This window comes from Pygoscelis adeliae, unplaced genomic scaffold (assembly GCF_000699105.1).
Source record: "Pygoscelis adeliae isolate BGI_AS28 unplaced genomic scaffold, ASM69910v1 Scaffold718, whole genome shotgun sequence".
Classification (NCBI taxonomy): Eukaryota; Metazoa; Chordata; class Aves; order Sphenisciformes; family Spheniscidae; genus Pygoscelis; species Pygoscelis adeliae.
The window spans coordinates 170,933-186,769 of record NW_008825299.1 but is presented as its reverse complement, the minus strand read 5'-3'; the positions used below and the strand labels follow the sequence as shown (position 1 = coordinate 186,769).

The 15,837-nt window shown below is 42.6% G+C and overlaps 1 protein-coding gene across 1 annotated transcript in view; it reads left to right on the top strand.

The window, feature by feature from the left end:
* Window positions 1–15,837, top strand: part of MYO1D (myosin ID) — a 163,684-nt gene that overhangs the window by 100,004 nt on the left and 47,843 nt on the right. The window contains exons 20-21 of the mRNA XM_009329974.1: window positions 1,053–1,166; window positions 6,269–6,423. Coding sequence (XP_009328249.1) covers window positions 1,053–1,166; window positions 6,269–6,423 — 269 coding nt within the window. The remainder of the gene's footprint in view (window positions 1–1,052; window positions 1,167–6,268; window positions 6,424–15,837) is intronic.

The window sequence follows — 15,837 nt, the reverse complement described above, 5'->3', positions numbered from 1 at the left end:
TCTTTCCCTTGCCCTGGCTCTGATGCTCGTTGTGCCCTTCCCGCGCTAAGTTCACAAAAAGGGCAGATTTTTGTCAGGTTAGTGAATTGATAGGGCTGATGAGCGCCAGAGCTGGCTCGGGGTATGGGGTTAGGACCTCCTGGAAGGGGCAACAGGACATTGTTCTCAATGGCAGTGAGCCTTTAGACCAGACTAGTCATGCTCTTGCTCTGCCTTTCTTGTTTAGGAATGGAGAGGGTGGTGTTCAATACCCCTTGCAGCCTGAGGGCACTCCAGCTTGGATCTTCTGCTTGCCAAGAAATAACCTTGCCTTCCTCCCACCAGCTGGTTGCCTAGGTCCCAGCGTACAGGCTTGGCTCTCCCAGGCTCCGTCTGGCCCATTCAGTCTCTTCTTCCTTCTTGCAGAGTGGCACAACTTCAGCAAAACCAGTGGAGCGTGCCTGTACTCAGCTGATACATCTGCTAATGGGCAGCGGAAGGGTGGTTGTCCAGGTTTTCTACTTCTTGGGCAAGTTGCTTAGCTACGTCCAAGATACAGACGTTTTAAAAGAGGGAAATGGGACCCGCTCAAATTTAGGATGGGCCAAAGCATCTGCTTTCAAATGCCTGAGGTCTGGACTGTCACAGACCCTGGTGGCACCCTGTTCGGCTCCGCGAGGCAGGTATTCTGAATCATGCTTTTGGGGTGACAAAGGCATATATATAATGTAGGAACAACAGCCATCCGCCTTGGGCTTGGTGCCTGCCAGTGGACAGGGATGCAGGTTGAATGTTGCTAGGGGAAAGCATCTGTCCTTTATTTGATTGAGGCCGTGGACTCTCCCAGGTTGCCCCAGCCCTGCTGGATAACTGGGAATGTTGCTTTTCCGAGACTCTGCGTTTGTCTATTTGTAAAATGGGATTACGGGGTCCATCTTCCCTTTTCACCATTTCAAGATCCGTGGAGAAAACCTGTTTAAGAGCTGTGTGAGTTTTGCGTATTTACTGCTGCAAAGTTTTATTCTGCATGTTCTTGCAGTGATTAGTGGCACTGAAAATTTGTTTCTTTACAGATCAATCGCTTTAATAAGGTGGAGGACAGAGCAATCTTCATTACTGATCGACACCTTTATAAGATGGACCCTATGAAGCAGTACAAAGTGATGAGGACCATCCCGCTCTATAATGTAAGTACAAGGACGGGGGAATCTCATCTCGGGCTCTCTTAGTCACCGGCAGTGCATCTACTGTTTAGCTCCATTTTCATATCCATAAAACGGAAAAAGACCTTGGTTTACAATTTTTAATATATTTAGTGTCTTTAAAACAGTTATAGTACAGTTATCTACAACACTGATGCATCATGTTAGCTTTTAATTTCAGTGCATAAAATAAAACCTGAAAACCAAACTGCTTATCAAACTCTTCTGCTCGTTCTTCTATTTTGTTTTTCATTTCCTGTGCGCCACAAGATCTTGGCCCCGTAAGGGGGTTAGCATTTCACAGCAGCTTATGACACAGTTTCTGTGGCTCTGGGGGTTTGTTTGATCCTTTGTGTCGTGTTTGAATTTTTTTTTTTATACTTGTTCATGTTTAATGTAAATCTTATCAAAGCTAAATTAGTGAGGAATTACAGTGAGGTATCTGGCTTTTTGGGTAGCAGAGTTTAGCTGCCAGTGACAAAGCAGCAGATTATCACTGGTAGGAATGGGGATGGGGGAAAACCTCTTAGCTCTTCTGCATCCTGGAGTGTGGATTCAACTGCTTGTTTGTTTTCCTCAGCCTGAGGTAACACTACTATGGTTATCTTAAACCTACAGAACCTGGCTGGGTTGCTTGGAAATGTCGTACACAAATTTGTTGGGCCGTTTGCATTTGGAAAAATAATAAATCTGGCAGCCCCATATTGCTAAAAGAGCAGAGATGGGATTAGGGTGACGGTAAAATCTAATCTGCAAATGTGGAGTGAATGATTAGCTCAGGCTGCATCCATACTGTTGGCTTGATAGCTCCTCGTCTAACCTCCTTGCTGGTCATCCGCCTAAGCTGTGCACCGACCACCCACCGCAGCGTGTGTGTGGAGCACCGTGCTCGTCTGCCTTCTTTGCTTGTCCTCATAAGAGTATTTGCTGTAGCAAAGCGATGTCTCCATGGCAGTGTCTCTTGTTTTGAAAAGCCATTACTGCCAGGGAGTTAGCAGCTGCAGGTCATTCTCCTCAGTTGATGTTCTGTTCTACTGACATTATCTCTTAATTGTGCAAAATAAAATTGTCAGCAGATTACGCTGCTAAATGGCTGACTCCTGCTTGTGAAAACCAACTTGTTCAAATACACAGAGACTCTAAGCAGAGCATTTCTCCTGGATGGGTGGTTTTTTGTGAAGTATCAAGGTGAACTCAGGCAGACAAGGTGGAATTTTGTCTATCACAATTTCTCACTATTAGTTTTCTGCACTCTTACCTTATACAAAATGGCTAGGCCACTGCAATTCACTTAACTAAGTTAGCAATTGCAGGTAAATCTGTATTTATCACAGCTTTAGAAAAACGTCTGCTTTACCTGTGTGTCTGATGGGTTTAAAGGTGGAGCTTGTCCATTCATGTAACAGCATGAGACCAGGTCAGTGTGTTGGTAGCCTGAACATTGTCCTCTGAAATCCTTAATGCCTTAAAAATTAAAGGAAGCGAGCAAGTCGGATACAATTTGTAGGTTGCCTGTAGAATATCTGTTACTTAGAAATGTTAGCAATTATTGTTTTTTCACAAAGCACGGATGTCTAAAATAGAGTATCCGTTCATGTGGAGTGCTGTAGCACAGGCTGTATGTTGGCTGTCTGCTTTGCATTTCCTCTGGCAGCAAAACAGTTATTTGCTCTTAGAATACTTGAATTTCTGTAGATATAAATCAGCTTTCTTTGTAGATCTGCAATTATTCCCTTTAGCAACCTACCACAAGGCATCTTGACTGAACGGTTTCCTTGACCTGAGCAACTGTGAAGTGGTCCTGGAATACTTTGCACAGGAGGGATGGGTCCAAAAGACCCTTCGCTGACTCCTACAGGTGTCAGAATAATATTCCAGAGTGGAAATTTGATGAACTATCTTTGGTAAATGCTGTAGTGATAAATTTCTGCTCTGTTGGCCACGGCCTCTCCTTTTACCTGTTTCTCCTGCACTGTGGTCCTGGGAGACAGTAGAAAATCTGCACGTACACACAGGGATTGCATGGTGGTGCTAGGGCATGCTCACTGATCCTGTTGATTTACTGCTGACCCTCTCTGTGCCACAGGAGGAGGGGAGAGGAGGAGAGAGTTTGGAAATGTATTTGGTTCATGTACAGTACATGAAATATTTGTACTTCTTTTGCCAGGATTTCTTAAACTGAACTCCAGCAAACGGCTAATGCTGTAATGCAGTTGTTTTTTCCTTTCTGTAGTTATGTTTTATATTTTGTTACTTAATGATTTGAATCTGCGTTGTCTCTTGAGCTGACTTGCATGTCCCGTTTTTCTGCATGCCCGATCCCTTCTTGTGTGGAAACCCTTTTACGGTGTACAGGGAGGTGGTACAGATATCCCTTCCCTTTCGGGGAAAGAACAATTGTTTGAACTGATAAGAAGGTTTTTGAGAAGGAAATGGATAATAATTACACCAGTCCTGATGTATATCGGTCTATCAGATATGTCCAACTAGAAAGGTGCGTGTTCACTGCTGAAGGTGGATTGCCCTTCCGATACGTAAAGGTGAACCCAGCTGAAATTGGTCTGCCTGTTAGCTGTGCTGCTCGCCATCGGCATTTCAAAAGCACCCTATCAACATGGCAACATCCTTAGGGATGGTGTTTCCATGGTAATCTCATTGGAGACAGTCAGCTGATGTCTGTTACGACCATAAACTTGTTTTCAGCTGAAGAAATCGCGCTACAGTTCCCTGTCTCCTTTAACTATGTTTGCATGTAAATGGTTTAAGTATAGCCCGTAAGGCGTGCCTGCTCGGGTCCCAGGCTCTGCAGTCTGTGTTTTTGTGTCCTGTGTGAGGAATCTGTAATTTTGTGCAAATGATGACAAAGCAGTAACTTTCCTTTCAACCCTGACTGTTTTGCAGATTGAGATGATACTTTGGGGGATTTTCTGTGTGCAAGCGTTCTGGCAGTTGCCTCAGAAGTACCAATATACAATTATCTTTTTGTTCTTACCTGGAGAGAAAATAAACAGATACTGGCAGAAAGGAATTCAAAGGCGACTGAGCAGCAGAAAGGATCTTGCAACTACCTTTCCCAGTACAGTGGTGAATACAGTAAAGGATGTTCTGTGGATGCTGAGAATCTTTTCCTGATCTTCAAGCAGAGCTAATACTAGTGTTTGTAAATACTGAGATAAGCACCTTCTCTAAAATTATTTTTTTGTGTGTTATATTTATTCATTCAGGTAGTCTTATGGGGAGGGGTGAAATAGGAAAATTTTGAAGGGTTCTTGGACTTCTAACGTGGTTCTGTTGAATAATTAATGTTTAAATAGGCTTTTCAATTCCAGATATTTCGACTTGTTCATCTTTCACACTTGGTGCACATTTAAAACCTTGATGGCAGTAGTCCCTGTGGTGCTATTGTGCTCACAGGATGTTATTTAAGCATGCAAATTAATTTTGGGGGACGCTATAAACCCAGGCAGCTGTTAATGTCTGTGCATGAAGTGTAGCTTGTTTTTAAAGTATTTCATAACCTCAAAATAGTGTGAACAGCAGAGAATAAACTCCACCTGTGTTGGGTATATGCAACTGGTAGCAGGAGGTCTCTGCTCAGTGTTTAAAATGTCGGCAGTTGCGGTAGTGCAGACAGACTGTTGTACTGTGATAATAAGCCAAGAAAATAGGAGTGATTCTAAACTTGCGTAGTGTTTTATCCAGAAAATAGGGCATACACTGCACTGCTGTATGTTGGTTGTGGCGTGCTTTCCTGGGACGATGCTGCTGTCTGGTATGTGTTAGACATCCAGAGCTGGAACAGGTTTCTTGGAAATAATACGTTGTGACTGCTAAAGCAAACATACGGATCCAGACTGTTTCTGAATATGATTCATGCTTCTGAAAGGAGTGAGTAGTCTCCAGCTCCATTTGTGCTAATATCCTTTCCAATGCAGGCAGTGGGGCTACACAGAAGGCTTTTTTCTTTAAGAAGGGAATAATGAGACTTTCATTTCCACAAAATGGTATATCGGTGCCTCTCACTTTTAGGAGAATGTGGCTTCTCTCTGCAAATCTCTGGATGACTCAAAGGAGTCATGTAGTCCTGTAGTGGACAGGGAAGGTCTGCTGTATTCTCTCTCTGTACTCATCATTCTTTTGCCTTTCTCTCTCTCTTTTTTTTTTTTTATTTTTTTTTAGCACTGTACTTGTACTGTTAAATGTACTTGCCTCTTGATGTTTCTTTTGCCATCCTTACATTTTGTTTCCACAGCACAGATTCATTTTTTGCTTTTTCTAATATTCATCTGAATAGTCTGTGTACCCAGATTGCCACTCCTAAAAATTTCCTGCTTTTGCTTTGTGAGATGATGAGGATAAAGCTTTTAATGTGCCAAGTAGCAGTTACTTAACAGACCAAAAAAAAACCCCAAAACCCCACACCTTTTTATTTTGTCAGAACAGCAAGACCTTAATCCATGTCTAAATACTGGAATCATCACGGCTTTGTGGGGTTTGCAACTTATATTATTCATCAAGATGTTTAAGCTTTCAGTAAAGAACTTCATTCTTATGTTATCTGCGTATCATTGCGTTCCTGGCGCTGCGTATGTGAATTTGAAGATGGTTGTTGGCCAGACTCATGATTACTGTTGGTTTCCTTTGAAAACAAAAAAAAGCAGGCTTGTGGCTCTGCCACTGAGCGATGTGGTGTCATCCAGTGTGAGATTTTTGGGAAAGCAAGCTTCAGCTGTTAGAAATCCACCTGGTGCACTCCTCCGTGGGTGGCCCATGGTACTGGATAGGCAGAAGGGCACTACAGTAACGTGGGAAAGTGATGCTTCTAGCAAGAGTTGCTCAGAGTGAACCCAAGTCTAGACGGTGAAATTTCCTCGCATCTTTGAGACTGTTGACTTCCACAAAAACCCTATTGTTTCACCTTGACTTTTTCAGCAGCTGTGAGGACCCGTGCACTGCCATTACCCTGAGCTCTCTGGTAGAGGTAGATGTTGAGAGCGAGCGTGGCATCCTGGAGAGGAGAGAACTAGCCTGGCGGGTAGCAAAGATATATCAAAGTATATAACGTTGTTCTTGCTTTCTCTTCACAGTTGATAGGACTGAGTGTCTCCAATGGAAAGGACCAGCTCGTGGTCTTCCACACAAAAGACAACAAGGATCTCATCGTCTGTCTCTTCAGTAAAGAGCCTTCTAACGACAGCAGGATTGGAGAGCTGGTGGGAGTCCTGGCAAGTCACTTCAAGAGGTCAGTGTTGGGGATGGACTTTGTTGAAAATTCAGTCTAGAGTGCCAAATCAGAAACTTCCCCTGAAGTCATTTTGATGCCAGTCTTGAGCTTTGTCTGTGTTAGTTCACCATTATTACTAGGATGCCAGAGCAATATTTTTTTTCCTGGCATTTTTGGGACATGCTTTTTAGCTACAACACTTTGCTTGCCCCTTCTACCTTCCCTGGGTGTGTTTGTTAGAGTATGGGTGTTTGGGGACAAATATCACTGAAGATGCATTTTGAGTGTGTCACAATGTCTCCTGAATGCTTCTTACAGTCAAACTCGTAACACGTAAAATGAAGGTACAGCTATTCCTTTCCCAACTTGCTCCCCCTGCCCCCAGTATCAGTAGATGATTTATTGCTTGAGCTGCAAAATGTCATCTCTGTTTTCTGAGAATTGTATCTCTTGTAAATCAATGTGCAAAAGCTGTTTTATTGGTGGACTGAACACTTAGGTGGTTATCTTGCATTGAGCTTCTTGTAGCTGCAGCTGAACTAGCAATAATCACCGTTATACCGTCGAGCAAGTTTGGGACTGTCCAGACAAGCATCACAGCAGTGACTGCATTGCAGGCAATCACATAAAAGTAACTCTGTAGAAAATGGTATGTGGAGTGAACAGACCTTCAGAGTTGTTCCCTTATTCCTCCAGAACAGATGCTCATGAGGACTGATGTTGTTCAGCATCACATGCAGCGTTGGCTTTTGCCATTCACAATATTACGCTCTATTTATGACCCATAAAGAGGAGTCTTTATAGGTAAATATTCTTACACAGCTACAAGTGGCAGGACAACGAGAGTGAATTTAGGTTACATTCGGTCCCTGGGTAGCTTTTTTTCATGAACTCAAGAAGAGCATGCTGGTTTAGCTGCTACTCACCACTGCTGGAGGTAGGTGCTAAGTTCATTTGAAATGAATTCTCAGCATCGGCATAACTTGTTTTGGGAAATTCAGTGCTGAAAAGCAACAGAAAACAGTCTCTGTTTTTGCTTTTGCCTAAATACAGTTTAATTTCAAAGGTAGCTACCCTTGAAGGCTCAGGAGATACGGGTATTGTAAAGCAACACACTTCATTTCGGGAATCCTGTGAAGTAGCTGGAGTTCTTTCATGTCTGGCGTGTTCTGAACACAGGTGACATCTTCTTCAGATACCTGATATTCCTCGGTGCCTTAACAAGTCTCTAATGTTGGGAAGAGCTGTGAAACCGTTGATTACACTCCAGATCCTGCCTGTTCAGTGTTCAGGCTGCCCTGGTTTGCTGTTCCTTTTGCTCGACGTTACTATGAAGTACCCAGCCTTTTCGTCACGTATCCAGTATAGCTCAGTATGAGACACGTGTTCTTCATTTTAAGAAAGTATGTTGTGTGGCCATCAGCCTAAATTATTGCACCTTTTGTATAAGGGTGTAAACTATTGATTTTTCTTGTCTGTGTTACGTGGTATTTTCTGTCTAACTGACCCACACCGTTCAGATCAATGTGTATCAGTGGCCTGCTCTCTTTGATGCTTTCTGTTCCCTTAATCACCGTATTGTCTGCAACCGCAGTCGCTGGTTTTCTTCCAGCATTGCTGAAGGGAAGGGGGAGTTAAAAGAACAGTAGAAAGCAATCCCTGCAGAACTCCAGCAGAAAATCACTTGCCTAAGGATAATTTTGTATTTTCCATTGCACTTTGAGACCTGTCAGCCAATTTTAATCATTAGTGCACACTGGATTCATTTTCTTTAGTTCTGGGTTCTTAAACTGGCGTGCCTTAGAGCCAGTTGCATTGGCACTGCTACGCTATTGTCCAAGCCGTAATTCATAAAAATGGATCTCAAACTAATACAATGGGCTGTAGGCTCCATTAAAGCCTGTTACCCTGTTCTTATTCCACACAGGGCTCTTTGGCTTGGCATGAAGGTGTCTTTATGAAGATTACGTTCCTCAGCTTTCCCTTTTACATGCCTTAAGTATTGTAATTTTGCTCCATTTCATTACGTTAGCTGAGATGGTAGCAATTTATTTGATTGTGGAAGCGGAGAGGTTTGGTTATTGGACTTAGTGTCACATGCACATGTATCATCTGTATGTAATACAGGAGGGTGAGTGTGTATGTATAATTTATACATAGATAGGTATAAAATTGAGGAAAATATATGTATATACATATATTTATATATGCATATATGTAAAAATTGGAGGAACTCTATGTATATATTTATATAGGCATATATGTAAAAATGTGGAAATTATATGTATATACATATATGTAAAAAAATTGGGGGGGAAATGTGCCATCAGCCTTTCAAAACAAACTGAAATAGAAACATGTTTGGTGTAAGGTGCACAGTTTGCCCAGGCTTCCGTATTAAGCAAGATCTACATGGAGAAGTGCATCCTTACAAAACGCACCTTCCCTCGCCTGCCATCAGCAGTGCGGTGGCACGTAGGGGATATATCTGGGATTAAAGCTTTATTGTGCCAAATACTATAAACAAACAGATCCTGGTCCAAAGAGTTCACAGCCTAAGCAGACCCAGGGAGCCTGGAAGGGGGAGCAGCGGCGTTGCAGTGCGCTGGGGACGCGGAGGCAGCTCACCCCTTGGTATGGACGGAGGAGAGACCAAAGCTGAGCTTGGGGCTGTGGCACGCCCAGCCTAGGGGAGACCGCTCGTCTTAGCCCTGCGTTAGGGCATTCAGAAAAGCCTTTCTTTGGGGGGGGGGAAGTGCACTTCTGACTGCTTTCCTGGTATTCAAAGCTTTAGCCATAAATACTAGTTTCACTAGAATTGCTTAAAACTTTGGATGAGTGCAGTATGCCCCTAATCCCCCTGAACGACATAAATCGAGTGTCAGAATAAAACCTAACCGGAATTGCAGGCAATTTGGGGAGATTAAATACATTTGGTACAAATAGAAAAACTCACACGTGTTTTCTGTTTTTTTGCTCTTTGCAACAGTTCATGTTGTGGCAAACAAAGTTTCCTGCAAATACGTTTAAAAGTGAAAGATTTTAAAATTTGCCATTATCTAAATAGTGGTGCTTAAGGTTAAGCTCCGAGAGTGCTGCCTACTGGGTGATTTTTGTTAATAGTGTGAATGCTGAGATGTTTGTCAGATAGATGGAAAGAAACACTCTGTAACTGCACATTTCCAATCTGTTGTGCAAGGGTGAGGACAGGCATTTTACACATTTTTGATGCTGTCCGTAAAAAAAGACAGAGGAGATTCAACATGATTTTATTTTTCTTGTTCAGGAGAAAATCCTCAGCTCAGTTATGAGCACGGTCTGGAACACAGGACATTAAGTAGGAGAGCCCAGTTTGGTTAAAATCGATTTAATATTTTTTATTTGAATTTTTTCCAGTGATAGGAAGAAACGGGCCTTCCAGCTCAGACCCAGGTATCATGCAAGAGGTTAAAAACAGTTCAATTTGTCATAAGGATGCTCTTTCATAACAAAACGGCACTGATTTTAATCAGTTTTAAATTGTTCCTTTCTTTTACAGCTGTTTGCCTTTCTCTTGTAGAAACCTTGATTAACTGCTGAGACTAATAGATTTACACGCGAGTTAAAACAGAAGCATCTTCTCTGTAGTCAGCGACGATCTGGAGGAGACGATGGGGACTCATACTCTTGGGTTTTTGGGGCAAAGAAAGAAAGAGGAGCCCAAACTGGCATTTGAAAACACAAGTATTGGTGGTGTGCCGCTCACAAAGCGACCCTACTCCAAGGAAATAACCATCTCATGAGGCAGAAAGGCTCTGCACAAAGGCAGGGTGTTACAACCGCTGGTATCAAATTAATCTGTCACTTAAGCTTTGTGAACGCTATGAAAATTATCCGTTAACTGACAACGGGTGTCAGCAGCCCCGGCAGCCGGGACGGTGATGAGTACTCTTTAACTGGAAGTTTCCATCGACGCCGTGATTTCTTGTAGGCTAGACGAGATCAAAAGGAGGTGAGCGCCACTTCGGAAAAGCGGGCTGGAAACAAACTGCTTCTAAATTGCTATTTAATACGATTTGTCCTTTGTCACCACTGCCAACTAACCCGTGTTTAGTTCTGATTCAGCCGTGCCAGTGGCTGACACCATTGTTAGCGGCGGCTGGAGCCTGACAAAGGACCAGACTTTATTCATATCAGACTCTTCCCTAACGTTTCTTTCAGTGCTTGAGCTTTGTTTTTATACAGGATTTCTATTCATAATGAATTTTTAGTAAAATTCTCCTGTGTTGGCAGGGGGGAGCCCTAACCCACAGTTAGCTGTCAGCTTTTAAGCACCAGGTACTCGACCCTCCGGAAGGGCAGTGGCAAAAGGAAGAATAGTTTCCTTATACAAAATAAATTAAAAAAAATACATAAACTGGAAAAATTGGCTTAATACTCTTAGTTTGTCTTAGTGACTTAGCTAAATCCTAGAAAATTTTTTTAAGATTTACCTTTGGCTTATTCATGATGTTTATAATCATCTCTGGTAATTCCTGTGTAGGTTTGTCAACCTTACAGTCGTAGCTTGGATTAAGCTTTTTTTTTTAATTTGAATTTTTTCCAGTGATAGGAAGAAACGGACTTTTCCTTTGGAAAATACATTGCATAGATTAAAGATTTGTTGCTTTCGGTGACTCCAGGGCATGAACAGGAGGAGTGCTAGCACCCCGATAAAGCACACCCTCTTTTCTCTTTTATATTTTGGAAAATGTTTCTTCAGCAGTTGATGCGACTGAGGTTTTCCAAACACTTGTCCTGCTAGAAGGGAACTCATTAAGGAGCTCAGAAGAGGATCGTTTCCTTTCTTAAAACTCATCTTCCCGACGCTGCTGCTGTGGTAGAGTTCGTTCACTGTCTGTGGGTCCTGAACTCCCTGGCCAGGGAAGCCTTCCCCATCTCACGTTCCAGTGGAAAAGTAGCTTTTTGTTACACTTCTCAATATGTTCCTGACATGGAAAAAAACCTTTGTCTCCCGCAGTCCTGAATTTGTAATATTGAGAATAAAATGAGCTCTAGAGAGGGGCTTGGGCTTTCAAGAGGCTGAGTTTAATTTTTGCAGCAAAATTGTGAATCCTTCATTTGAGTACTTGCCCTCTACATCTAAAAGTCAATTATTCTGTCTGATAACACGAATAGTAGCAATTTATTGTCTTTTATGGCCTTCCTTTGAGTACAAAGAGGTTTATTGTTCAGTTTTTCCTTCCCTCACCTGCCTGTGTCCTACTACCATTGTCAGCATGAATTCTGTCTAAAATCCACTGGAAAGAGGACTCTGCTGTGGCTGAAACACCTTCAAATTACTTTATACCAGCATCTCCGTGTAACTTTGATGGTTTCCATTCTGTAAGCAGCACCTAGATCCTAAAGCTCCATGCAAATCTTCAGGGTCCTCCTGGGATGGAGAGCTTGGTAGAAATGAGAAGTTACTGGAGCTTGATGTGCTTTGAAGGAGATTGACTTTTCTGATGGTGAACTTGCTTGGGGTTTTCTGGAATTGTTTTGCATTTGGGAAGTCTTATTCAGGGCACTTAAAAATCGTTGATTACTTTGGAAATTTAGAATCAGGTTTCCACAGTAACTGTTATTCCTGTGAAAACAGCTCTCCAGTGACCCCGGGGTCCTCTCCAGCCCATCACACCAGCGTGACGTGTTACTAACAAATGATGTTCTGTCTGATTAGCCTTTTGTAAAGTGTTATTTGAGTTGCCCAGTTCATTCCCGATCTCCAGCTAGTGGATCTACTGGGCTGAAACAGGTGAATCCTTTGTGTTCTTGGACAGTCTGTAGCAGCAGTGTGAAACTGGAAGGATTACTTGTGGTCTCGGGGAAAAAATAGCGTTTAGACTGTCAGAAGCTGTGATAGGCGTTTTGCAGTGTCCTAGAATAGAAAATTCAAACCCATCCTCCTCCTCTCTAGGTGTTACAAAAGCCATCATACTTGTGAGTATGAACATTTTAATATCTTAGAGCACTTCACATTTTCTGTGCCCTTTTATGAGGCTCTGTCCAGCTCCCGCCTGTCCTTGAGCAATTTATGATCAGCATATAAAAACAGTTAAAGAAATCACACCTGAGTAGTCATTGTGGTGCAGCGATACGGAGTTTCTGCATTCCCCAGCTACCGCGCCAGCCTTCCCAATCGAGCTTCCCTTTTGATGCTGCGTACTGTGGATTTTCCCCAGAGAAGGTATTGTTGCGAGAATAGGTGAATGGGAATGTTTCATCTTACAAAAATGTTTCTTATGGGCTATCTGCTATATTCAGGGTATTGATTATCACACCTTTCTGACTATTATTATTTCCAGTCTTGAGCTACAGCTCTTGGCATTCATTCGAGACCGTAGAAGTTTGACACGAACCGTCACCTTGCCCACTGTTAACAAACTGACATAAGCAGAAAGCATCTTCTAAAGAGCCTTCCGTGGTACGAACCGCAGTACAAAAACCCCAAACTGCATCCTGAAACCCAGCGCGGTGCTGCAGGAGCGGTCTGATGCGGCAGACTTACGCTGCCAGCTGTACGTATGTGGTCGCACAAGTAAAGGTTGTAAATACTGATGATCTTGCTGTTGGTTTAATTCTCAACCAAAGCATTGGCTACCTGCTGTTCCAAGAGCCTTTCCTCTCCAGTAAACAGATGGCCCCACGTTGGCTGGCCTTACCAGGGCTTAGTTTCACCAGCAAGTCAGTATTATCAAGCTGTCAAAGGACCCATCTGCCCCGAGCAGCTGTCCTGGCATCCGCCGGTCTGTGTGCTGGGAACCTCCCCGCTTCGCAACTCTCAGGCATATAAAACTTTGATATTTCTGTTTTAATTTGGGGAGGGGGTTGTAATTCATGCCATCTGCCTCATGTGCTTAAGCGAAGGGATATTACGTTTGAAAACAAGCTGCTAGAGAGAGGTAATCTTTTACGCTCCCCTCGTAGCCTGTGGTCTGCCATAACTGTACCAGCATGTTTTAAAAAGTGCAGGTTTGGACTCAAAACGGATGCAGATACGTTTTTGGTGTCAACTCATAACTTCAAACGTGTTCAAATTCAGGTGTGTTTAGTGCCTGCTCTTCCACAGACTGTCAGATCTTGGCCAAAATGTGTAACCTGTTTCCCTCCCTGCAGTGTGGGATGCTGCTGCCGACGGCGCTGGTCGGGGTTGTCAGCACCCAGGAGCTACTGGTTACAAACCTTCGGAGATTAAAAATCTCTCATAGAAGCTTAAATATTAGTGTAAGTTGATGCATTCCCCATTTGTTTATGGTGAGTCACTCACAGGGTGGTTTTCCTACCTCGAGTCTCATTATTTCTGATTAAAGGTGCTTAGTGGCTGCTGCTCATCAGCTCTGTGGGCCCCAATCCAGAGCCAAGCTTCTGAACAGCTTTGCCTTTTAACTACGCACGTTTAATTTTGCAGAGAGCTGCTAAGTATCAAAAAAGGTGTTTTTGTAAAGATGAGGACAACAATTATTTTTAAGGCTTTAATATTTTTAAAGAGATAAAAATTCAGTAAAATAAATAGACTCACTAGATTTATGTTTGAAACAATGGGGAAAAATACGCATTTTTCTCTTGAAGTCTTTGGGTATTTGATAAGCCTCATCAGAAATATTTCTGCTACTTTTTACATTCTTACGTAAAACAAAGTATCACAAAAGTACACATTAACAAAACTTTCCTTCTGGTTGTCTACTTTATAGAACCTTCAGCAGAGCCAAAAATTTGTTTTTTTTTTTTGCTTTCTTTCCTTTTGTTTCTTGCCCATTTCTTTCATTTCATCTTGTGAACTCAATATTTGAATTGTTCTCAAAAAGGCACTTGATGTTTCCAAGACTGCTCTTTTGAAAGTAATTAGTGACTTTTGCGCATAGCTAAAATTTTGTGCTTAGAAGGTAGGATTTGTTTTGTTTTTTCTGGAAAGTGTCTGATAAAATCTGGATGTGGTAAAGACCCCTAGCTTGGTGCTTGACATGTTTGGAAATGACTAAGGAACTTAAATAGAGACTAAATATTTGGTAAAAATATTGGGTCCCAACAATTCCTTCTGAAGCCAAGGTCAAATAAATTAGTATTTAAATCTGGCTGTACTAACCTGACTTTGCAAAAAAAAAACCCCAAACCAAAAACCAAACCTTTTATTTCTTGACAGACTTTATAGCTTTTATTTTGTCTTTTTACAACAGATCCAGGACTTAATGTCTGAGTGCAAGTTTTAAAGCTCGTGCTAAAAAACAGGCTGGAAAAAGAAAAGCCAGTCTGCGGAATCAAGTTCACAGTATAAAAATTGAAGTATATCTACCTAATATATTGAGCCTGGTGTATTGCTCCCATTATAAAATCTCCTTTGCCAGCTTTTAATCCTGCTGCTATGTTTGTTACCCTAATATCTGAGTGAAGTAAGTGCTCGCATGTTTTGTCCATGGCTCTCCTCTTTCCCCCTTAGTGTGCCAAATTCCTGAATAAAGCTGTGTTGGTTTTTTTATGTAATGTGAAAAAGATTTGCATATGTGTAGTGCTGATAATTTTTGTGGTTAGTTTTAATATGTTGGCTTCATTTCAGTCCTTCAGATCCCTAAATCAATTTTGATTTGCTATTGCTTAAACATTGCTTTTTTCCCCCTTTTTCAAAACAGACGCGTTGAGAATGATCCGAGGCAAATTTCCCTGTAAATCTGCTTTGTTTGTAAAATCGGGCTGAAACCATTTGCTCCTGCCCGTAGCTCGGTAGTTACATGTAATAATTTATTATCCAAATAGGGTGTTTTAATGCTAAATTAAGTGAGGAAAAAAAAAAAGAGGAGAGTGCTGGTGTGGATTCCCCAATTTACATCTCTTACCCAGCACTTGCGCTGGAGCCTCCGACGTACGTAACCCTGCCGATGTGTCCAGCCTCGCGCACGGAAAGACCGATGGCCAGTCCCGTCCCGCTCCTCTGCGACCTGTCCCCTCTCGCATTTATCTGCAGCGTGGCTCCAAGGGCTCTCGTGTCCTGCGACCCGCTCTGCCAGAGGTAACCCGTGCTGGGGATGGTTTGTAACCTGCTGTTGGAACTGCCGTGCTAGGACGGGCGATTTCCAGGTATCCCCAGCATCAACTGTGTCCGGGAACAAGTGGCGTCCACCAGGAGACCAGGTCATGCCCCAGATGGCTTCTCCCTCGGCAATACAGAGTTTCTGTAATACAGCACTGCTAAGGACAGGCTCTGAGCAAAGCCCCTTCCCGTTTTATCTCTTAGAAAGTAGAATTTCTTCCTTTTTGAGGTGCTATTTTTGACACCCTGCAGAGAGTGGTGTGAGGTTTAGGACTGCCTCAAGGGTTTCTCCTTCAGCAGTGGGCATTACCACGGCTTTCTACTGCTCTCCATCAACTTCCAGTAGAGTCATGCGTGTGCTGTGTATAAATGCATATGGTTCAATTTGC